Source organism: Sebastes fasciatus, chromosome 2, assembly GCF_043250625.1.
Source record: "Sebastes fasciatus isolate fSebFas1 chromosome 2, fSebFas1.pri, whole genome shotgun sequence".
In the NCBI taxonomy this organism is placed as follows: Eukaryota; Metazoa; Chordata; class Actinopteri; order Perciformes; family Sebastidae; genus Sebastes; species Sebastes fasciatus.
The window spans coordinates 1,422,337-1,448,075 of record NC_133796.1 but is presented as its reverse complement, the minus strand read 5'-3'; the positions used below and the strand labels follow the sequence as shown (position 1 = coordinate 1,448,075).

The 25,739-nt window shown below is 41.2% G+C and overlaps 1 protein-coding gene across 1 annotated transcript in view; it reads left to right on the top strand.

Moving 5' to 3' along the window:
- LOC141761661 (ATP-binding cassette sub-family C member 12-like) overlaps positions 1-16,271 on the top strand; it is a 36,860-nt gene extending 20,589 nt beyond the window's left edge. The window contains exons 11-30 of the mRNA XM_074625174.1: positions 315-386; positions 796-920; positions 992-1,064; positions 1,228-1,431; positions 1,673-1,807; positions 3,211-3,274; positions 4,196-4,243; positions 4,467-4,553; positions 4,655-4,758; positions 5,585-5,767; positions 5,991-6,217; positions 7,492-7,629; positions 8,868-9,057; positions 9,611-9,700; positions 10,517-10,706; positions 12,206-12,365; positions 13,668-13,746; positions 15,424-15,537; positions 15,627-15,791; positions 16,179-16,271. Of these exons, the coding sequence (XP_074481275.1) occupies positions 315-386; positions 796-920; positions 992-1,064; positions 1,228-1,431; positions 1,673-1,807; positions 3,211-3,274; positions 4,196-4,243; positions 4,467-4,553; positions 4,655-4,758; positions 5,585-5,767; positions 5,991-6,217; positions 7,492-7,629; positions 8,868-9,057; positions 9,611-9,700; positions 10,517-10,706; positions 12,206-12,365; positions 13,668-13,746; positions 15,424-15,537; positions 15,627-15,791; positions 16,179-16,271 (2,541 nt within the window). The remainder of the gene's footprint in view (positions 1-314; positions 387-795; positions 921-991; positions 1,065-1,227; positions 1,432-1,672; positions 1,808-3,210; positions 3,275-4,195; positions 4,244-4,466; positions 4,554-4,654; positions 4,759-5,584; positions 5,768-5,990; positions 6,218-7,491; positions 7,630-8,867; positions 9,058-9,610; positions 9,701-10,516; positions 10,707-12,205; positions 12,366-13,667; positions 13,747-15,423; positions 15,538-15,626; positions 15,792-16,178) is intronic.
- The last annotated feature ends 9,468 nt before the right edge of the window (positions 16,272-25,739 follow it).

Below are 25,739 nucleotides of genomic sequence, written 5' to 3'. Positions count from 1 at the left end.
GAGGTCTGAATCCAGATTGTAGGGGTTCATAGAGCTCATGGTTGGACATATGCCGATGGAGTTGGGCAGCAATTGCTCTTTCCAGGATTTTACTGAGGAAAGGAAGGTTGGAGATCGGCCGGTAGCTGTTTAGGTCCTCAGGGTCCAAACCTGGTTTCTTGAGGATGGGGTTGACGGAGGCCATTTTGAAGCTGGAGGGGACTGTGCCAGTTTCCAAGATGGAGTTTATGTTGTTAACCATGGTAGGGCACAGGGATTATGGATTGATATGGATCAATACGCATCATAAATGATGATTTGTGTTTTCCCTACAGGCCAGTCTGCTGGGTGTCTGTGGGAGTGTGGGCAGTGGGAAGACATCACTGATCTGCAGTCTGTTAGAACAGGTGAGTTCACCTGTCTGTCAGGTACTACGTGGTGTTCACCTGTCTGTCAGGTACTACGTGGCGTTCACCTGTCTGTCAGGTACTACGTGGTGTTCACCTGTCTGTCAGCTACTACGTGGTGTTCACCTGTCCGTCAGCTCCTATGTGGCGTTCACCTTCTGTCAGGTACTACGTGGTGTTCACCTGTCCGTCAGGTACTACGTGCCGTTCACCTGTCCATCAGGTACTACGTGGCGTTCACCTGTCCGTCAGCTCCTACGTGGCGTTCAACTGTCCGTCAGGTACTACTTGGTGTTCACCTGTCCGTCAGGTACAACGTGGCGTTCACCTGTCCGTCAGGTACTACGTGGCATTCACCTGTTACCTGAGTTAAAGAGCTCAGCAGGTGACTGTGTTGTTTGCGTGTCAGATGCACCTGCAGCAGGGGTCGGTGTCGGTGGAGGGGTCGATTGCCTTCGCCTCTCAGCAGGCCTGGATATTCTACGGGACAGTCCAGGACAACATCCTGATGGGGGAAGCTTTGGACCAATCCAGGTAGATAACGTCTCCTCCTGTGATTAAAGGTGTCAGCTGATATCTGTGGTGACGGTTTGGATGCTCTGCAGGTACAAGAGAGCCCTCAGCTGCTGCAGCCTGGAGGCTGACCTGGACATCCTGCCTTATGGTGACCAGACGATGGTGAGAACTCTGTCAAACACACATCACACAGACTAAACCAGTCATGTACGGTGTAGGAGGAGAGACCAGAATGCCGTGTAATAGTTCAGTCATCGTTGAAATGAGTGTAAAGACTGATGACTGAGGGTCCTCACAGATACAGTAAAGCCCTGTTTTTTTTCAGTTAGGAGATTCAGGTGTGAACCTGTCGGGGGGGCAGAAACAGAGGATCAGTCTGGCCAGAGCCGTCTACTCCAACAGAGACCTCTACCTGCTGGACGACCCGCTGTCGGCCGTCGACGCTCACGTAGGAAAACACATCTTTGAGGAATGCATCAAGAAGGAGCTGCTGGGGAAGTCCATCATACTGGTCACCCACCAGCTGCAGGTGAGTTCAAACTGGTCACTCACCAGCTGCGTGTTAGTTTGTCACACTGACGTTACGTTGTTTCCGTGTGTGTTTTTCTTAGCTTACAGGCTCATGGGTATTGTAGTATTTAGAGACATAAACCTGTATGTCAACAGAGATCATTAACAAAACATGAACAAGAGCATAAAGAATTTATATATTAAAGATCAATCACATTCAACTGTGTGTGTGTGTGTGTGTGTGTGTGTGTCCCCATCAGTACATGGAGTACTGTGATGAGGTTCTGGTCCTGAAGGACGGGGAGGTCCTGGAAACAGGAAGTCACCTGGACCTGATGAGGGCGGAGGGACACTACGCTGAGCTCATCACCACACACCTGACGGAGCAGGCCAGAGTAAGAACACGGCATTTTCGGCATTAAGCCTCGGCCACGCTGGGAACGTCAGCAGCGCATGGCGGCTGCATTACCTGTTGTTTTTTATTTCGGCGTCCGTGTTAACAGGTTAGAGCAGCAACACCTTCCTCGTGCATGTTAGCTGCGTCTCTTCTAGAGATTCAAGGTCCCGCCTATTTTTACCACGAGCTGCGCGGTTCACAGCAACAACAGACAGTGAAGGTGATCTATTGGCTGTATATTGACATCATATCAGCTACATTACTACAGTTTACATGTCTCTATCTGTAGAATATGTTACGGACATGAAAAAAAGTAAAGACTTATTTTTAAATCGACACTTCCTGCTTTCATTTCAAAATAAAAGCCCTGAAGCATTTTTTTTCTGTGGACAGAATTCCTTCATTTGTTAACACTTTTATTCTGAAATAGGTGCCAGACAGTGTTGTAGAACATGCAGTGACTTGGAGAGCTCCATGAATGAATATAGTACGGGGTTTTAATTGTGGATTATTATTATTATTTACAAATTACCACACATTTCTTAACCTTTCTCTGTCTAAAATAAATATAAATGACATTTGTAATGAAATGAAACGGCCATTATGAAAGGCAAACTCTATTTAGAAAGAAATAGCTGCAGCAGCAGAAACGCACCAGAAACACAGCTGGTGTGAACACCCGACGCGTGAATCACGCAGCCGCCACGCGCTCCTGACGTTGCCAGTGTGGCCTCGGCGTTGGACGCTCGACGGGCTGCCTCTAGACACAAGGCACCTGATTGAATGAACGCTTTCCCTCGTGGGCTGCTGCTCCCAGCTTTCAAACCAGAACCAACATGGCGGCTCGTTTGGAAACCTTCTTGTCTCTTATTTCACGAAAACAGTTCACTGAAATGTGTTTCTGAAAACATTTAATGAGAGAAATAATCCATGTTGATGAATCTGTCTTTATTTTAAATCGACAAGGGTTAGGTTAAAAGTTTTTAGGAAGTTTCCAGAGAGGGTGAGTCGTGCTTGATTTGCATAAAGTAGACTAGACCTCAACTTTATGCAAATGAGGAACGTGACGCCCCGTGCATTGCTGCACGGCTGCTTACATAGACAATGAATGGGAAGCATGGAAAGGACACCTGTGGACACGTACCATTATACATTGCACCTTTTAAAATATGGATCTATTTTCATAGATATTCACGTAATTTGCATGTAAAATAGGTCTAAAAACTCAACCAGCAGGACCTGGCAGCACTCGGCCCCTTAGACCCCCTACTGCTGGTACCATTGACCTCCACTTCAGCGCTCCATAATCAATTTTTAATCCAACTCCGAAGAACTAATCAAATCAATCAAGAATATTGTCTCCACATATTTATTTCTGCTGTTTCCTGTTTTCAGCCTCAGAAGGAAGAGAAGAAGAACAAGGTGGAGCTGAAAGGCCACATGGACGGAGGAATAGTCAATCCAGGTACAGCTCACAGAGACGGCGATTACACGAGTCAAACCTGCTTAAATAATGGATAAATAAAATATCACAAAACAAACACGCTGAACCTCGCTGGCTGACCTGCAACCAATCCTGGTTGAGGAATGGAACGCCATCCCACAGCAACGTGTGACCAGGTTGGTGACCAGCATGAGGAGGAGGTGCCATGCTGTTGTGGCTGCGTATGGATCTTCCACCGCTACTGAGGCTCCTGACGGTGGATTCAATCAATCAATATGTCTTGTTTGTTCCTTGTTACTGATAGAGAGTTCAATCATCCACCAAACAACTCACAACAAGAGTCAACACCAACAGGAGAATACACTGTTTACCATCGGCAGAGCATTTTGTCAAATTTTTCTTGGGCGCTACCCACATAATCAGCTGTGCTGCTCATCCCACAAATACATGATCCTTACAAGTTGGACATCATTGTGAAGGTAAATAAACAGGCTTTCCAACCATGTCAAATACAATGACCATTAGCATTGATACAACAGAGTAACAATCCACCAAACACAAGTTTCCGAACTTTCTTTTCCCAGTATATATATATATATATATACTGTATATATACTGTATATATGTATATATATGTATATATCTATGGTCACGGGCAGCTCTCTTCCGCTGGGAACGACATTTGGTGCAGCTCTATTGACGTCCGGGTGAAAACAGTCGTGTTTATAGTCGCTTTACAGCGCCAGAAACCGGCTGAGATAAGGAAAAGGAAAAAAGATGTGAGAGGGCGATGAAAAACGGGAGTCTCCCGGGACAAGTATGCCAGAAGTCAAAGTTGATTCATTCGCCACATATCTTCCGTACTTAAGTTACAGAACTTCCTTTGGCATGATTTCTGTTTGTTTTGTAAATCTGCTCCACTCTCTGTTCGTTTCCTCACAGCCTTCGACATGTCGGACGAGAACACGGACGCTCCGTCTGACTACAAACGTACGTCTGTAAAATCTCAACTTGGTTCATGAACCTCTAATGATCTGTACCCGGTACTGCTGTGTGCTAAAGGACTTACTGTAACACTGTGGCTACCTATACATCGTTTTTATGTACACACAGAATTGATCAATAACATAGGTCAATAACATGGATCAATAACATGGATCAATAACATGGATCAATAAAATGATCAATAACGAGGTGTTTGTTCTCTGTGAAGCTGCTGATCAGCTGATGGATCAGGAGAAGAGCAGAGATAGTTTGGTGACCTGGAGAACGTATAAACAGTACTGCCACGCAGCTGGAGGTTAACACACCTACACACACACACACACACGTATATACACACACAAACACACACACACATTTCCCCTTCAAAATAAAAGTCTTTGTTTTCATGTCCCGCAGGATACTGTGTGAGCTTCTTCCTCCTCATCATCTGCATCGTGCTGATGGCTGGTACAGCTCTGAGCTTATTGATGCTCGGCTACTGGCTGCAGCAGGGACACGGGGTGAGACACGCATGAGACTACACTTCCCATAATGCTTTACAGGAAGTCTAATGTTGCCATGGAGACAGTGGGTTAGCGGTTAGCTGTTAGCAGAGTACTTTTGAATTATGGATGGAAGTGTTTAGAGGTGCAATGAGTAAGATCTGGCCAAAATTCAACCAAACTGCTAGCGGTTAGATATAGCCACTCACGTGAATTGTTAGTATCGTCGGTATCGTCAGTCCCGTGAGCCGCTAGTCAGTGAAGTTAACGTCAACCACGACCGTTTCCTGACTCTTAACTAAGTGGTTGTGTTGCCTAAACCTAACTTCCTCTGAAGTTTATTTTGAAAAGACATTATGCATGTAAACAGCGTTTATTGACACGCCGTCCCTGGTCCGTCCATGTCGGTCTCCGATGTCGATGGTCACTGACCACGCGGCGGTATTTGAGTTGGGAGTGAAAACTTGTTGTCAGGGATCAGGCCTCCTCTCTCCCGTCACCTGAAGCTTCTTTGAAGTTGGGACTTAACTTTATTCTTTTTTTCCTCACTTTCCAACTGTAATGGAGTTAACACGATGACTAGGCAACTATTTTTAATAAAAGATTAATCATTAAATTCCAAAACACCAATTAGTCTCTTGTTGTTTATTTGCTGTTCATTTTTTGTCTCACCTGACGGTAAATCGAAGACGTCAACTTGTGCTTTTTGGACAATTTATAGACCAAACTTTTAGCACTTTAATCAACAATGGAAATCATTGTGAGTTGCATTTGTTTTCAATGTGAAGAAATGTTGCAGCTTAGATGTTTAACAGATGTTTAACACGGCTGTGTTGATCCTCAGACTGCCAACGTGACGTCTTCAGAGCGAGGAAACGTCTCTCTGAACCCCGTCCTGAGCTTCTACCAGCAGGTGTTTGCTATGATAGTCGTCATCCTGCTGATCTTCTGCGTCTTCAAATGTGTCTGCTTCACCAAGATCACGATGCACGCCTCCACCACGCTGCACAACAACCTGCTGACGAAGGTGAGACTTCACTCATATGACTGGTCATCACATCAACAGCCTGTGCACGTGTTGTTCTGTTAGTCTGTTGTTGTAAAAGTAGAAAGGATAGGAAAAACTGTCATGGCCATTTTCAAAGGGGTCCCTTGACCTCTGACCTCCAGATATGTGAATGTAAATGGGTTCTACGGGTACCCACGAGTCTCCCCTTTACAGACATGCCCACTTTCGGTGTCTCCCTCAGATCATGGCGAATCCGATGAGCTTCTTTGACACGACTCCAATCGGCCGCATCCTCAACTGTTTCTCCTCGTGTCAGCTCGACACGGACTGCTTACTACCTCAGTTTCTCAACGTCCTGTTCGTCTTCACCCTGATGGCCATCTTAACCTGCATCATCAACATAGTCATCTTCCCCATCATGCTGCTTCCTTTGGTCGTCATGGTGACGTCCTTCATCGTCCTCCTCGGGTGAGTCAGCGATCTGTAGCCGAGCTGATATATAACCGTTATTTACTCAGGTGATCTCAGTAGCCCTGTCAAGCAGCGAACTTTTGATATGTCGCAAAAAAGAAATGTGAATTATGCGCGTTTCCATCAACTAGTTTGGAGCAAATAAACTCAATGTTCACTGCGTCCATAGAATGTAAAATATAAGAAGTGGACGTAGTCACACGATGTCACTCACTGTTTTGTGTAATGCCGTTTTGAAGCCATTATCATCTTGGTTTTTGGCCGTCAACATCTTACTTTTTGGTCGTTACCATCTTGGTTTGTGGCTATCCCCATCTTGGTTTGTGGACGTCAACATCTTGGATTTTGGCTGTCGCCATCTTGGGTTTTGGTCGCTGCCATCTTGGCTCATCTTACTTTTTGGCCGTCAACATCTTGGTTCCATTGTCATCTTGGTTTTTGGCCGTCACTATCATGGTTTTTATCTTTCGCCATCTTGGATTTTGTCCGTCACCATCTTGGTTCCGTCTCCATCTTGGATTTTGGCTGTCAACATCTTGTTTTTTTGTCCGTCAGCATCTTAGTTTTTGGCCGTTGCCATCTTGGCTCCGTCAGCATCTTGTTATTTGGTCGTTGCCATCTTGGCTCTTGGCCGTCGCCATCTTTGTTTTCGGCTGTTGCCATCTTGGTTTTTGACTGTCTCTATCTTTATTTTTGGCCGTTGGCCATCGTCATCTTGTTTTTTTGCAACCAGAAGTGAGACAAGAGGGTGGAGCTAAGTACAACCTTCTTAAGAATAAAATGAAACTATGTCCTGACCTCAGTTTGGATCAATTTTGAATAATCCAAAGCTCAGAAACGACGTTCAAATCAAAGAGGACGACTGCACTGAACCATATGTAATATAATTTACAGAGAAGGCAGAGGTCCTTATGTGCCCAGTTATGAACTGGTACATTACCGCTGACAATTGAGGCAGGCGGATATAAAGGTACTCCTGAAGAGAAGCTTCTATGTGCTTTTTGTGTGATCTTGGTGTTGTTGAGGATGAAATTAATTTTATGTTCCATTTCCCTGTGTTTTTGCTTCAGCAAGATTCAGACAATAAACACCGTATCCACTATAATAAGACCTTTTTGTTTGGGAAATTGAATGTCCTGAAATGTTCTCATGAATTTGTGGAACTGTATGACTGGTGGCCATCTTGGTTGTTGTTGTAGTCCAGTGTCTTGTAAGCACACTCAGTTCTTCATGTCTGATGAGTGACAGTAAATACGGACTGTCTCCTGCAGGAAATTCCTGAGAAACATCTGTGAGTTAAAGACGATGGAACACATCAGTCGTTCTCCCTGCATCTCCCTGTGCACCTCCATCGTTAGAGGCCTCGGCACCATCCACGCCTACAACAAGACGCACGCCTACACAGAACTGTAAGACTGTCTGACATCTGTCTGTTGGGGGGGGGGTGGGGGGGAATCGATTCACCTGTGTATCGTAATTTTTTTTTTATGATTTAGAAATAGATGTTTTAACAGCAGAATCTATATATTTGCTTCATCTGAGTCTAAGTGGAGGTAGAAGGAAGTTACCGCTTTTATTGTGGTAGTCTGAGTAACGTGATTTCATATCCGTTCCGTATCATACAAACATCAGAGACTCTAAAACGTTGGAGGGTCGTCGTGGATACGACCTGCAGCCTCCCATGTTAAATCCAGCGTGGTAAACACTACACATCCAGTAAAGGATGGAAACACTTTGGGTTTCACACATTGACAGGAAAAGCAGAGCTAGACAGAGCAGAGATAAAGCTGCATGCTAACTCCGTCACGGACAGGAAACGTTATCGTATGGTAACGTTGCGGTGGAGCTGGCCGTCGCTCTCGTCTCCGTGGTCAAAATGGGCCGACGCTACGACTGTAGAGCACCCAGATACTGACATTTGTGTTCTCTGCATTGAAACGGCCCCGATGGAGCTGACCATGGATGGATAAAGAGAACGGAGCTGACGGGAGAGCTAGAGACCACCTTGGAGAAGTTAGAGGAAGTAGACACGTGGGACTACGTCCGCTTTTCAAAATAAGGTGTTAACAAAGGGAACTGTAGATATAAAATACATCTATGTAAATCAGATTGATGGATTATATTCACCAGAAGTATAAAACATTACATGTCCCTTATAAATTAAAAAGAAAACACCACTAATCTGTGAGGGAAATGTCTTTATTTTTTGAATTTTGGGTCGCTGGATAAAAAATGTAATAAATAATTCCTGACAATGATCCTGATATATTTGACTTCAGGACATCTCTGACTACATACATCCTGAAAATCAAACATTTTTACTGGATGCATTTAGAGATTTTACAAAGTAAAAGTTCCTAGAAGTGTATGATTCAACTTTGTCCCATGGTCTAGTGTTAAAAAAGTTTTTTAAAAAATCCCAATAAATCATAACATTGTTTCACAATGCTTAAAATTCACAATACATATCGAATCGGCACCCAGGTATGGTGATAGTATTGAATCAGGAGATAGGTGTATCGTCACAGCGCCACTATCTGCAGTACTGAACAGTACTTAGTACTCTCTGTAACATCTGTCTGCAGTATTGAACAGTACTACTAACATAGTATTGAAGAGCTGACTGAGTGTCCTGGTTGTGTTGCAGGTTTAAGAGCCTCTCTGACATCAATGCTAACCACTTCTTACTGCAGACCTATGGGACACGGTGGCTCTGCTACCTGCTGGACTGTCTGTGTGTCGTCATGACGCTGGTCGTCTCTCTGCTGGTCGTCTTCATCCCCAATCACATCTGTACCCCCACTATGAAAGCCCTCACTCTGACCTACATGATACAGGTGAAACTGTCACCTGACACACAACACACACACACACACATTCATTAAAATACCTAAAAACATCAATAAAACTAACAGCAAAAAATAATATAAATACTAAATATAATTTAAACTGACAAAGTCCATTATCCCAAATTAAAAACCAGATTAAAATTACAGATCTTTAATTGCTGTTTAAGAATACCAGATGAGAAAATGTGCGTTCAATTTGCGATAATAGCGATTAACTGTTTTAATCAGTTAACAGCCCTAATAACATTAAGTGACCAAGAATAAACAAGCGGTCGCTGTGTATGAATGAACAGTTTTATTTTCTCAGACACATGATATATAAAACCACCAGCAACAGCTCGACATACTCATACAAACCTGAACGATCCACACATGATGCCCCAGATCTCCAACACTGGAAGTAACACATGAATATAATCTTCAGCCGATGTCAGTTAACACGACAGTCTGTAATCCATAAAAAGTAAAGTGTGTATCTCTCATCATGTGCATTGTGATTGTGTATTTTCTAAATAATAATAGTAATGTTTTGTGTTTCTAGCTGACGGTTAACGCTCAGTATATGATCCAGGCAGTGATTGACTTGGTAGCCAGGTTCATCTCTGTGGAACGGATGCTTGAGTACATCACGGTGAGTTACTGATAATAAAGTATAAGTGAGGATGTGTTGTATTTCTCTGGTAGTGATGAATCAGCTCAAGGCACTGGGCTTTCCATTAAAGGAACAATATGAAATATTTTCACTGTAATAAATCATAAAATGACCATGACACGTCATCGGAGATGACGGAAACATGCTGAATTGAAATCTGGCTTCTTCAACAACAATGCTGCAGCCAGTATGTTCTCCTAATTTCCATTCCTGTCCGGACGTCTGTTTTTGCTTTGGCCGGTGTGATCCCGTCCACTTGTCACTTCAATACCCCGTTGCCACATATGACCCCTAAAGACCCCCCAAAGACTCCCAAAGACTCCCACAGACTCCCAAAGATTTCCAAAGACTCCCAAAGACTCAAAGACTCCCAAAGACTCCCAAAGACTCCCAAGGACTCAAAGATTCCCAAAGACTCCCAAAGATTCCCAAAGACTCCCAAAGACTCCCAAAGGCTCCCAAAAGATCCCAAAGATTCCCTAAAACTCCCAAAGACTCCCACAGATTCCCAAAGATTTCCAAAGACTCCCAAAGACTCAAAGATTCACAAAGACTCCCAAAGACTCAAAGACTCCCAAAGATTCTCAAAGACTCCCAAAGGATCCCAAAGGATCCCAAAGATTCCCAAAGTTCCCCAAAGTTTCCCAAAGACTCCCAAAGATTCTCAAAGACTCCCAAAGACTCCCAAAAGATCCCAAAGACTCCCACCTTAACAGTCAGACTGTGAAATGAACCCTGCTGCCTGCTGGTCTGCTCTTTGATGTGACCTCCCTCTAAGTGTTGGTTGTGTTTCAGGTTTCTGAGTCGGAGGCCTCAGGGCAGCTGCAGGTGGACCAGGTCTCAGAGGACTGGCCTCAGCACGGAGCCATCACCTTCCTGGACTATAAGATGAGTTACAGGAAGAACTCGCCGATTGTCTTCAACGGGCTGCAGCTCCACATCAGAGCCGGGGAGAAGATCGGCATTGTGGGAAGGACCGGATCCGGTGAGAACATGTTTGGAGCTGTGTCACCCTGCTGGGGTCCATCTAGAAAGAATACTGAGGTTATGGAAGGGATGACAGAAGAGTGAACAACAAGAGCGTATATAACCATAAAAAATTATGTTGGGAGTGAGAATGGTTTGCTCCAGGAGGAGCTGGGGGACGACGTTAAGGAGAAGGAGGTCTGGGCTACTTGGTTTATAATAATGATAAACATACATCAGATTTATATCGTTTCAAAGTTCTCAAACATGCTTTACATACTATGGAAAAACTATAAAATATAAAACAATCAGTTAAACTCTTGAATAGTTTATTATGGTTTGGTGCGATGACTGAAAACGCCCTTTAACCCCAAGTTCGGCGTTTATTCCCGGAGACTTGCAGGAGTTTGGCATCAGCAGACCTGAGGCTTCGGGAGGGGGCGTGTTGGTGGACAAGGTTTACTGCCGCCACCACCACCACCTGGACCTGGATAAGGAGCAGGAGATACTTGGGTGCTGAATTTTAAGCATTGTGAAACAATGTTATGATTTATTGTGATTTTTTAAAAACTTTTTTAACACTAGACCATGGGACAAAGTTGAATCATCCACTTCTAGGGACTTTTACTTTGGAAAATCTCTAAATGAATCCAGTAAAAATGTTTGATTTTCAGCATGTATGTAGTCAGAGATGTCCTGAAGTCAAATATATCAGGATCATTGTCAGGAATTATTTATTATCCAGCAACCCAAAAATCAAAGAATAAAGACATTTCACTCACAGATTAGTGGTGTTTTCTTTTTAATTTATAAGGGACATGTAATGTTTTATACTTCTGGTGAATATAATCCATCAATCTTATTTCCATAGATGTATTTAGTATATACAGTTCCCTTTGTTAACATCTTATTTTGAAAAGCGGACGTAGTCCCACGTGTCTACTTCCTCTAACTTCTCCAAGGTGGTCTCTAGCTCTCCCGTCAGCTCCGTTCTCTTTATCATCCATGGTCAGCTCCATCGTGCAGCGAACACAAATATCAGTATCTGGGTGCTCTACAGTCGTAGCGTCGGCCCGTTTGACCACGGAGATGAGAGCGACAACCGGCTCCACCGCCACGTTACCACCATACCATAACGTTACCGCCATACCATAACGTTTCCTGTCCGTGACAGAGTTAGCGTGTAGCTTTAGCTCTGCTCTGTCTAGCTCTGCTTTTCCTGTCAATGTGTGAAACCCAAAGTGTTTCCATCCTTTACTGGATGTGTAGTGTTTGCCACGCTGGATTTAACATGGGAGGGTGCAGGTCATATCGTATATACGGAATGGATATGACGTCAACTTACTCAGAATACAACAATAACAGCGGTAACTTCCTTCTACCTCCACATAGACTCAGATGAAGAAAATATATTGATTTTGGCATTAAAAAATCTATTTCAAAATCCCCCAAAAAAAGCTTGATACAAAGGTGAATTTCTGTTTTCCCCCTAGAGTAAATGTGTCTTTGTGTATCCAGGGAAGTCGTCTCTGGCCGTGGCTCTGTTCCGGCTGGTTGAACCGGCTGCAGGAAGCATCGTGATAGACGGAGTGGACATCACATCCATCAGCCTGTCTGACTTGCGCAAAAAACTGTCCATCATCCCCCAGGACCCCGTGCTGTTCACCGGGACTGTCAGGTAACCTTGGCTGTCATCATCCATTTCCTGTCATCCTGTCCTTGGGAAAGACAATTAACCACAAAATTGTTGGGTATTGGCACCCTGCATGGTAGCTCCCTTGTGTGTGTGCATGAAAAGGCCTTGTAAAGTGCTTTGGATAATATCATCAACTTCCTGTCATGAGAATTAAGTTTTTTTTTGCACGGCTGTAGCTCAGTGGGTGGAGTGTTGTCGTCCTTTAACCGCAAGGTTGGCGGTTCAATCCCCGGCTCCTACTGTCTATATATGTCGTAGTGTCCTTGAGCAAGACGCTGCTTCTAAAATTCTTAGGATGATGGAAAGAAATGGTTGTTGGTATCTATGGAGACAAGCTCCACCTCCTCTCCGGTGCGTCTAGCATGAATGAACACAAATGATCCCTGCGGTCCAACTCGCGCAGGTAAAGCGAGGCGAAAATTCGCTTCACTCTTGGTCTGAACTCAGCATATTGTTATTTTTACTGCTTTACTGCACCAACGAACCAAAGCAAATTCCTAGTGTATAACTGATACGCCTGGCAATTAATAAAGATTCTGATTCTGATTCTGATGAGAAGATCATAGTAAACCAATCAGAAACAGAGTAGGGCGGGTCATGCCCTCACTATAGAAGGATTCGTAATATCGCGGGCCGGCCGGCCGGCCAGCAGGTTGAGTCCCGTGTGGAGGCAATAGATTGGACTAATGTTTTAAAATGTAAACCTGATGATGAGAAGAGTAATAATCTAATCTAATAAAATGGACTATTTTTGAATTTATTATACTTAAGTAGTACAAAAGCTCAACTTTTAGTGTGTTTAGTGTACTTTACCGCACTAAAATGGGACTATTTTACATGTACTTGGGTACACTACAAATATACTACTGCATATGCATTTCATACATGCTGTCCATGTACTTGCAGTGAAATTAAAATACATTTTATGAGTACTACAAGACCATTACAATTTCACTTTGAGCATATTTCAAATGTAGTAATAGACAACTAATATTTTTATAATAGATTAACAGCATGCTCCTTTAATATACACTTTGAAATATGTTACAGATATACTTGCAAAATGCATTTGAAGGACTTGTAGCACGCTAACCTCCAAAATATGATGTTTCTGTAAGTTACTGCAGCGCTATAAAGTCAGTCCTGGAGGTTTGGCGCTCAGTGAAACTCTTCATTCAACTGACACAAAGAAATATGAGCTAATGAAGAGGACACGGCTGAAGTTCAATAATCAGTTGCTGCTGAAATGTGTCCGTTGTTACAGACAGGTGTGTTTGTGTGCAGGTACAACCTGGACCCTCACAACAAACACAGTGATGAAGAGATCTGGGCAGCGCTAGAGAAGACCTTCATGAAGGACACAGTACGTCAGTGATTCACAAAGTGGGTTCGGGGACCCCCAGGGGTTCGTGGCTCTCTGCCAGGGGGTCCATGAAAAGCTTTCAGATTCATTCACTTAAATTATCATGATATAACTTTTTTACAAAAAGGTCTCATAGTTCAATTAATAATATTTACATAATCAGCACAGTTGCCAGGAAGAAATGTTGGAATTTTACGTTTCTGCAAAACACCGATATGTTGAATGTTGATGCATTCATGATAGTATAACGAGCGACCGTTATAGAAAGTTATGAAGTAAAATAACGACCCAGAAGACCGCTGTGTGAAACAAAAAGTAAACATTGACTGTGCTTTTTACACGTTTTACGCATCGTTGTGTTACGCATCCTTGTGTTACACATCCTTGTGTTACACATCCTTGTGTTACGCTTGTTACACTTGTTACGTAAGAAAGGCTAGTGGTTATTTATTTTCAGTAGTAATGTTGTTACAGCTGTTAAGTTCCGTTGCTGCGTTCCGTTGTTGCGTTCCGTTGTTGCTTTACGTTGTTACATTCCGTTGTTATGTTTCGTTGCTGCGTTCCGTTGCTGCGTTCCGTTGTTGGGTTGCGTTGCTGCTTTATGTTGTTACGTTACGTTGTTACGTTACGGTGTTACGTTATGCTGTTACGTTACGCTGTTACGTTACGCTGTTACGTTACGCTGTTACGTTACGCTGTTACGTTGCATTGTTACGCTACATTGTTACGCTACATTGTTACGCTACATTGTTATGTTACGTTGTCACGTTACGGTTGTCACATTATGTTGTTACGTTATGTTAAGTTATTATGGTTGTTACATTATGGTACCTTAATTTGTTACGCTACGTTTTTAGGCTACGTTGTTACGCCACGTTGTTACGCCACGTTGTTACGCTACATTGATAGATTATGTTGTTATTTTACGTTCCGTTGTTATTTTACGTTCCATTGTTACGTTATGTTACGTTGTTACCTTGTTATATTACGTTGTTACATATGTTACGTTGTTACGTTACCTTATTATGGTACGTTTTTACGGTTGTTACGTTACGGTTGTTACGTTATGGTTGTTACGTTACCTTATTATGGTACGTTACCTTATTATGGTACGTTTTTTAAGGTTGTAACGTTGTTACAGTATGTTACGTTGTTACAATACATTGTTAAGTTACGTTATGTTAAATTTGTTACGTTATTACGTTACGTTGTTATGTTACTTATTATGGTACGTTTTTACAGTTGTTATGTTGGGTTGTTACGTTACGTTGTTACGTTGTTACGTTAAGTTGTTACGTTGTTACATTACGTTGTTACGTTACCTTATTATGGTACCATATCATGGTATGTTTTTACGGTTGTTATGTTGGGTTGTTACGTTACGTTGTTACGTGCTTCTGATGTCATCATTTATCGTGTTATTATTATCATTATTTTTGTTGTTGTTATAACAACATTATTATTTATTTTTTAATTATTAAAATGTATTATTATTATCATTATTATTATTAATATTGTTGCTGGAGCTGGTTGAGTTTCGTGGTTCTGGGGACCGGTTGTTGTAAATGGACCTGTTTGGTGGCATTAGTGCCGATTGGACATTACTGGTGTGGAGCTTTTCTCTGATTGGATGAACAGTTGTTTCTTCTTCTACTCTTCCTTTTGATGTTTGGTCAGATCAGCAGTCTGGACAGGAAGCTGCAGGCCGAGCTGACGGACAACGGAGGAAACTTCTCCGTAGGACAGAGACAGCTGATGACTTTAAGCAGAGCACTGCTACGAAACTCTAAGGTCTGTCTGACTGGTTACCTGTCTGTCTGTCTAGTTACCTGTCTGACTGTTTACTTGTCTGTCTGACTGGTTACCTGTCTGCCCATCAGATTGTCCTATTGGACGAAGCGACAGCGTCTATTGATACAGAGACGGATGCTCTGATCCAGATCACCATCAGAGAGGCGTTTAAGTTCAGCACCGTGCTCACCATCGCTCACCGCATCAACACGGTGATGCACTCCGACCGCATCCTGGTCCTCAACTACGGACAGGTAACTCACTCAGTTCAGATGTTACAGATGTTAAAGGTGTTACACAGGTGTTATAGGTGTTAAAGGTGTAACAGGTGTCACAAAGGTGTTACAGGTGTAACACAAGTGTTAGAGGTGTTACACTGGTGTTACAACGGTGTGTTACAGATGTTAAAGGTGTTACACAGGTATTACAGGTGTCACAATTGTATTACAGGTCTTATAGGTGTTATAGGTGTTACAGGTGTTACAGGTGTTACGCATGTGTTACAGGTGTCACAAAGGTGTTACACAGGTGTTTTACAGGTGTAACACAGATGTTACAGTTGTTACACAGATGTTTCATGTGTTACACAGATGTTACAGGTGTTACAGGTGTTACAGTTTTGTGTCTCTGTTGTCCTGCAGGCCGTGGAGTTCGATCATCCAGACGTGTTGAAACAAAGACCAGACTCACTGTTCTCCTCTCTGCTGGCTGCTTCCAACACTGTGACGTCCTGATGTCCTTAAACGCACCGCATTGACCTCAGAGGTCTCCGTTTGTTTTAACCTGAATCTTATTTATTCTTTTTTTGTGGCAACACGCTATACTAACCATCATTAATGAATGGTGAGTCGATAGTTAATTAAACATTATTTAATTGTTATTTTAATGTTAACAATGAAATGATAATTAATAATGTTTACTAATTATTAGCAATGCTGGAATTTGTTATTTTTTCATTAGTTTGTGTAATATGAATATATTTGTAAACTATTAACAGTTTATTATTGCACACATTATAACATTGTATATACTTTATTAGGTATTTATTAATGATAACCAAATGATTTGTGAACCTTTAAGAAACCGTTTGTAAAACATCTATAAACTTTACATAGAAAGATGGACCAGATACGTGTGACTCTTTGTTATTGGTTAATAACTGGTTTGTAAGCCATCTATAAACATTATTTGGATGGCTATGGTACAACTAATGCTTATAATAATTAGTCATTGATTAATATGTGGTTTAAAAAGCATCAAGTAACCCCCATTAAATCTTTTATTGGTGATCTATAAACGAGTGGCTATTTGTACACTGACAATAGAATCGTGTCTGATCATCACATTGAACACGTTTATGAACAGAAAGTCAATGTTAACATTCACAACAGTTAAACACGGTGGGAGACGAGAACGATGGGATTACAATAAAAAGGTAACAACTGACCTCTTTATTTTAAAAGAAATGAATGATACAATATTCAAAATGCGGGGTTGAGGGTACTTTGAAAGCATCATATGATACTAGAAAACCTGATGAATCCATTGGTACCAACCATGTCATGTTAGGGAAGGAAGCTAAATAACGCTACATAAACTGGTTTTAAACACAAACATTCACATTCAGAGAGTCTCAAATCTCCCCATCACACATTCTTTGTTCTGACTGAACACGCATACTCAGACAAGACAAAGAGACCATTGTGTTTGATCTTCTGGCAGCCATCTTTGATTCAGCCATCTTGGTAGTTTTACATGGTCAGCCATATTGTTTTGTAGTCCATGTAGCCATTTTGAAAGAATAAGCCATCTTGTTTTTGTCTCAATCTCTCTCACACACACACACACACACACACACACACACACACACACACACACACACACACACACACATATACGTGTTTATAGACAATATCAGGACTTTTGAAAAAAAACGTGACAAAAGGGGACGTGCCTTCCCCAAGGTCCTAGAGACCTGGGAAGCAAAGTATTTCTGAGCCATGATTCTACGAATGCATCCGTCTGTTGAGATTTTGTCTAAAGCCATGATCAGACTACAGGATATCTTTGACGGTTCTGATGGTCACTACGTCAGATTAGACGACTGAGAGTCATAAATTCTTGTTGTGACTTGGCCGCGACACGTGACGGACTACACGTCGGTCCCCTGTTCCGACAACACACACTCTCCCGGCACCGCCGTCTTAATATATATGGGCTTACCGGGGCTCAAGCCCCCCCAGGCCCGACCATGTAAAGGGGCCCGACCATGTAAAGGGGCCCACGAGGCTCTGGGGGAAAACAATACAAATATAATTCACAGGGAGAAGAGAAGAGAAAGCGGGCACACAACGGGATGCTCCATGACACAAAGACGCAACGGCGGTGGTGTTTTTTACTCCGACACAACCTAGACTGAATATCCTACCGCGAGGCCCGGCAGCAGTTGAAGGTCCGATGACATCATTCTGCATAATAAGTAGCCTTCTGTCTACAGCTGTGTGCGTCTGAGCTCAGTCGGTCAGATTCACGGCCGTGACGGAGCACGCTGTGGAAAGCAACAAAAAATAAACAAATCAAACATGCTAGACTTCCTGACGGGACGCCGTGAGGCCACACTACACCAGATGAAATTATAGATTTTTGCACATGACACTCATTTATCATTCCGATCCGAGTCGACGCCCTAGTCTATATCTATATCTATATCTATATCTATATATATATATAATCGGGCTGATATCGTGCAGTCTGAACCGGGCATAAGGCTATATTTTGGTCAAACCTTTTTAACACTGAAAAATGAGGACGCCAAAAAAATTTCCTAATTTTTTCGAGCGTCCTGATATAGAAGGTGTGTTATCATAGAATTGTCATCATCTGTCATGAAATTGAGTACACACACACACACACACTCAGATAAACTCACCTTACTTCCTGTAAATGGAGATGGGAGGAGCAACACTGACCAGGTGATCCAGGTACATGAACACGAAGGGAAGCCTGACTCTCAAAGTGTTCAATGACTCCATTTAGACTCAACAGAGCAGAAGGAGGAAGACTGAAGACTGAAGACTGAAGCAGGGTGAGTGTTAATCCAACATTTTATTACTTCACTCTCAAAGTGTCTGAGTCAGTTTCCTCCCTGTGGACTGTAGAGGAGAGAAATGTTAGAATGAACTCAACAGTTTGATTCATCTGAGAACACAAAGTCATGACTGGCTGAATAATCCTCATTAAAGCTGCTGTAAGCCAAGAAAACAATCAGAGAGTTAAAGAGAAGTGACCAGGTGGAGCGCTGAGTGGTTTTATTATACTGTATACTGTCTGTTACTTCCTGTTCTCTCAGTCTGTGACTCTTGAACAAACTTGTTTCCTTTAAATGTTCACAGTCAATGTTCTTGTTTTACCTCTCAGACTGACTTCAGATCAGAAGATGAGTGATTGTGTGGAGGGAGAGGAGGACAGAGCAGAGTCTCTTGTCTCTGGCTGTTTGTCTATGAAGAGTGACCGGTCCAAAGATTATACTCCAAACTTCAGTGATGAACCTGGACCCTCAGAGTCAAAGTAAGAGACTGTTTCTACTGTAAGCTGACCAGGTGGATGATGATGATGCATTGAGGATGAAGACTAAATGTTCTGCTAAAAGATTTATACTCCTCAACATGCAGCTTCATGTTGGACTAACTGAGCAAGAAGAAGTGTTATTTCTGGCTCCCATCTATGTTTGGATTATGAAAAAAAGAGTTGCAGCTCAGGAAAATGGCTTAAATTATTTTATTTTTTTTGATACTTTGTTTTTATTGCTTTTCCATGACAGAAAGACAACACACACATAGAACAATATAACAAAACAAAAAACATGAAAGGATATAGATTGCCCTGTCTCTACAAAGTTTTCTTATTACTATGACATATTCAATGGTTAATTTCCTCGTCCTGTCGTTGACATGTAAACATTGTCCATTTCTCCCACTTCTCTCGACATTGCTCCTCTTGTGTTCTTATCCTATGGGTTAACAGTTCCATATCATATATTTCATTCACAATTTTCAGCCATTCATCTTGCGTAGGTGGTTCTGCCTTACACCATCTCTTCGTAATGGCCTTCTTACAGGCCGCCAACAACACTTTCAACAGGTATCTGTCTTCTCTTAACACAGTATTTCCAGTCATATTGCCGAAATATAGTACCAAACATGACTTGGGTATATCATAGCCCAAAATTTTGCAGATAACCTTATGAACATTTCCCCAAAATTGTGCAACTTCAGGACAAAGCCAAAATATATGTGAATGGTCTACATTCATGGCCCCACATCTTCTCCAGCAAGGTTGTGCTACAGACACGTATTTATTTGTAATTTGGGGTGTTATAAAAAATCGAATTACATTCTTCCAACAGTGTTCTCTCCATGTACGTGAAGATGTTGTAGACTGTTGTGTTCTCCAGATATGTAACCATTCATCTTCTGTGATAGTGACACCTAATTCTTTTTCCCATTTCAGCTTTACATACGATGTTGTATTTCCCCTTCTCTCCATTAGGCACTGATATAATGTAGATATTATCCTATATTTTTTTGAATTATAAACTCCAATTATTGTTCTTACTATCCCATTTTTATCTAAATGGACATTGTGCTTTATGTCTCTGTCATAAAAGTCCCTTAATTGCAGATATCTAAAATGGTCCTGGTTGCTCAATGAATAGTTTTGTTTCAGTTCCTGAAAACTCATAACATTCCCATCTTTTATTACTGTACATAATGCTGTTACACCAATTGGAATCCATTGTTTGAATCTCTGGTCAAGAGTGCCAGGGATAAAATTTCTGTCATAGGCTATCCATCGAAGTAATCTGAACTCCTTCTCTAATCCATATTTCCGTACCAATTTAAACCAAAATTCTAATGTAAATCGAGTAATAGTATCTACCTGGTCAAGTAAATCCTTTGCTACATCTCTGTCCCCAATAAGGCTCTGAATTTCTCTTCCTTGTACATATCTCTCTAAATTTTTCCATTTTGCTTCATAATCCTTGGCACACCAATAGATTATTGGTCTAATTTGTGCTGCATTGAAATATTCCCTAAGGTTTGGCAACGCCATACCCCCTTTATGTTTCCCAATCTGTAATGTCTCAAATCGGACTCTTGGCCTTTGACCATTCCATATAAATCTTGAAATAACTTTATCCCAGGTTCTAAATTGTTTCTCAGGAATTTCAATTGGTAATGACTGAAATAAGTAGAGGAGTCGTGGGAGTATATTCATTTTGATGGTATCTATTCGTGAACTGAAGTCCAGTGGGAGGACAGCCCACCTCTCAATATCATTCCTAATGTCCTGATCCACTTTGATATAGTTGGCTTTATATAATTTCTCAGTTCCTCGTGTTAATGTAACGCCGAGATAAGTCATTTTTTTAGAGTTCCAATTCAAGTTATATTTATACCGTATAGTTTCGGATGGGTAATAATTAATTGTTAAAATCTGTGTTTTTGCTAAATTTAATTTGTATCCAGAGTAGAAGCCGAATACCTCAAGTTGATTGGTTAATATAGGGAGGCATGTGTCAGGGTCCTCTAAATAACAGATCACATCATCCGCAAAGAGCCCAATGATGTGTTCTTCATTTCCAACCTTTATCCCTTTAAGGTCTCTATTCTGCCTAATTGCTTGTGCAAGGGGTTCTATAAAAATTGCGAATAAAGTTGGGGAAAGACAACATCCCTGCCTGGTGGACCGTTCTAGTACTATACTATCAGTCAGACTTCCATTTATTTTTATCCTTGCCGTCGGATTTTGGTAAAGAGTTTTAATACATCGAATGGCCTTATCATTTAGTCCAAATTTCTCAAGTACCTGATACAGAAATGCCCAGTTTACACTGTCGAATGCCTTTTCTGCATCAAGACTTATTAAGACTGCACTAATATTTTTGTCTTTGACATGTTCAATGATGTGTAGGGTTCTTCTTATGTTATCTTGGGTTTGGCGCCCTTTAATAAAGCCTGTCTGATCTTCATCTATAATGTCATTCATGAAATGTTCATATCTTTTTGCAATAATTGAGGTGTAGAGTTTATAATCTATGTTTAATACTGATATGGGTCTGTAACCAGAGCAGGTCTCACTGTTCTTCCCCTTAGGAATCACTGATATAACAGCTTCCTTCCAGGATGGTGGGAGTTCACCATGTTCAAGTGTATAATTGAAAGAGGACTCGAGTAGTGGTATAAGTTGTTCACTGAATGTTTTATACCACTCAGTTGGTAGGCCGTCACTGCCAGGGGACTTATTTGTTTTTAGTCTGCTCATGGCTTTCTTGATTTCTGTTCTTGTAATGGGTGAAGTCAAAAGGTCATTCTGATCCTCCCCAATTGATGGTAAGTCCAGTGTCTCTAGAAAAGCTCTCATTTGGTCAATGTTAGCAGATGGGGGCTGGCTATACAAACTCCCATAGTAGTTCCTAAAGATAATTTCAATCTCTTTTGGTTCATAGGCCATCTGATTTGTTAGGGTATCCCTTATCTTATGAATTGACCTATCCACCTGTTGTTTTTTCAGTCTTTTTGCTAACAATTTGGTTGCTCTAGGCCCCACCTCATAGTAGGATTGTTTTAGAAATCTTGTTTTCTTTTCTATCTCTGTGGTTAATAATTTATCTATATTATCCCTGATCTCTTTAATTTTTGGTAGTAGTGTGGAGTCTCGTGTAGATTTATGTTGTTGTTCAATTTCAAGCAGTTTTTCCTTTTCCCTCTTAAAGGCTTCTTCTCTAGCTTTTTTGATAGATGCTGTCCTGGCAATAAGCTTCCCTCTCATGACTGCTTTAAGAGCGTCCCACAAAATAGCAGGGTTAACCTCTCCATTATCATTTTCATTTTTATATGTTATAATCTCTTGTTTGATCTCCTCGACAATTGATTTATTATTTAATAATCCTACATTTAATCTCCATAATGTTTTTTTCTCCTGTGATTTTAATTTTACTTTGAGATAAATTGAACAGTGATCTGATACGTCCGCTCCTTCAATTTCACATTCTCCTACTCTGTATAGATCTTTTTTATTCATGAAAAAATAATCAATTCTAGCATAGCTTTTGTTAGGTGCTGAAAAATGTGTATAGTCCCTTTTAGAGGGGTGCAGTTCTCTCCAAATATCCACTATACCAAATTCTTTAAATATTGTCTTGATCATTTTTGTAACATGGTTGGTATTTTTCTTATTGTTTGTTGTATCTAGCTTACTATTCATCACGATATTAAAGTCACCCCCACAAATTAATATTCCTTCCATTTCCAAAATAATGTTATCAAACAGGTTTTTAAAGAAATGTTTTTCACTGTTTGGTGGGGCATAAACATTGACCAATGTCACTTCTTCGTTTTCCAGTTTTCCTTTCACAATAATATATCTGCCCTCCTTATCACTAATTTCTTTAGAACATTCAAATTTCACAGAGTTAGGGATGAGAATGGCCACGCCTCTTCTACAACCATGTTGAAATGAACTATAGAATGTATTTGTATAGCCAAACCTCTTAAGCTTCCCATTTTCCTGCCTAGACAAATGTGTCTCCTGTAAGTATATAATCTGTGCTTTGTCTTTCCTTAATTTGGTCATTACTTTCCGACGTTTAACTGGGTTATTCAGACCATTCACATTCAACGACAATATCTTAATATTATGCTCTATCATTTCTATTTATGGAGTCATGTTGCAATCCAAACCCAAACATAAAAAAAATAACATACATAAAAAAAATATATGAACTTATGAACGTCAACTGAACACAGAACTTTGTGACTTCAAAAGCAAAGGATGTACTCTGCCATCCCTTGAGTTCCCTGTTGGTGGGAGGAGGGTAACATACCTCATTACTGAGGGGGCCCTCCCTAGTAGTGGGAAAAAATCCACAAACTGGTATTCCACGTATACTAGAAGTGTCCAACATTCAGCGCATACAACACTCCCTCCATCGGTTTCACAAACTTATTGAATTAAGTCATAAGACTTTTATAATATGTGGCCCAGAGTTCGCATTTTTCTTCAAGTAATGTAGACCGAAATAAAAGAAAGAAAAACAACTAGTTGTTATCTTTATCCTTGTAACTGAAATTATTAAGAGGCACAATCTTAAAATGTCTATTGTGTTAATAAGGGCCGTAGAGCCCAGTTCAAGCTGAAAGTAATGTTCGAGTTTAATTGGTAATAATACAAATAATAATAATAATAATAATATTCGTAATAACTTAAATTATACCTTTATCTCAATAGGTGCCTCTTTCATTAAACAAGATGTATTCCCAGACTCTGTCATAGAGGAATCTTAGTTCGATTCTGTCATGTTTATAATTGTTTGAACCACACTTATCTCTTTAGTCTCTCTGTTTTAACGTTGTGGGCTTCGCATGTACTCCGTGAGCCTCTCTCTCTCTCTCGCACGCTGCACCGCCAGTTGCGTTGGTACGTTTCCATGGCAACAGCTCGTTCAGACGCTCCTCTATGATCCTCCCGGTGTTCCTCCTCGCTGTCACCGTCACCTTGACTCCACGTTGATTCAGATCCCGGGCTGCATCTTCTGCACTCTCATAGATCCGCAGTCCGGAGTCCCAGTGCACTCGTATCTTCGTGTAGGGCGTCTGGTACCGGATCCCCTTCTCCTTCAGTGCTGCTTTAACTGCCTTGCGTCTTTCCATGATGTCCGCTGCGTAGTCGTTGTCAAAGTAAAGTCGTTTGCCGTCAAGTTCAATTCTCTGCTGCCAGGCTTTCTGAATGATCAGCTCTTTAATGTGAAACTGTAGAAAGTTGAGTGGCGGTCGCCGCCGGCTTCGGGACCGGAGCCCTGTGAGCCCGCTGAATCTGGAGCTCAGCTCCCTCGGGTAGTGCGAGGTGACTTTTAAACAACTCACTCACAAACTCAGCAACTGATCTCCCCTCTTTATCTTCAGGTACTCCATAAATACGGAGGTTATTTCTCCAGATCCACTAGTTTGTTCTGTTTCACCACCGTCAGCAGCGTCTTTCATCTCCAGGCAGGCTGATTCCAGGTCTGCGCCTCCGCAATGTTAGCATTCTGACTCTGTAGCTCACGCATAACTCCGTCTTTAAACTCTGTCAAATCTTCTTTCATATTTTTCTTGACGTCGTTTTTGAATTCACCAAGGTCCAGTCTCATATCTTGTTTAAAGTCGTTCAGCTCTTTGGAGAGTACTGCTGTCAGGCCCTGTAGTAGCGCATTGTGGCTAGCTGTTGTTAGCTTCTTCTGCCGTTGCCTCTTCGTCGTCATTCAGGTCAGCGAACTCGACCACACAGTTTTCTTGTGTTTTATTCATTTTTTTGTCAGTCTTATGCCTCCTCTGCGATTTCCCTCCTTTCATCCTTGAGTTAAAATGGTTTTAATGCTATTTTATATTGATAGAAGGTACTTTTAGAAACCGACTTTGAGGAGCTCACCACTACACGTCCATCTTGTTGTAGCGCCACCGGAAGTCCATTTGAATGTTTTTAAGAAAGAAATGGAACTATATATTAAGACAATATCCTCTGCAAAAAAAAACAAAAAAGCCAATAAAACAGTGAGTTTGTGCTCCCATTTTAATGTTTTTACTTAAGTAACTATTATTTATTTATATTTAACCCCTGGCATGTTTTATGTTACTTTTTTATTATTTTTTTATTTATCTTTAACCCCTGGTATGTTTTGTGTTTTATGTTACTTTTTAAAGATTATCTATTTATTTTATTTATTTATTTTTTTTAATGTTGGTTTTGTTTCATTTCTGTTGTCCTTTTATGTTTTGCACAGCTCTTTGTTTATGTTTATGCTTCTTCTGTATGTAAATGATTTTAATGTTTTCTGCTGTTACTATGTAAACTGAAATATAATAATAATAAATAAACCTCCAGTACTGTAGGTGGTGATATTGTACCACTGAGCAGCTGGTTGTGATCCACCATAACCACAGAAGAACAAATACAAGAAAAAAACAGGAAGTGTCACATTCAGATGCAGATCATGCTTCAGATTGAATCAACTATAAGGAAGTCATGTGTCATTGGATTGTTTCTCGGTTGTAGTTTAGTTTTAAACTAGCTAATGTTACTTAATTTGCATGAATTATGATAAATAGTCTAATCCAGAACTACAGACAAGGAAGAAAGAAACAAGGAAATGCTCAAAGTCCAGG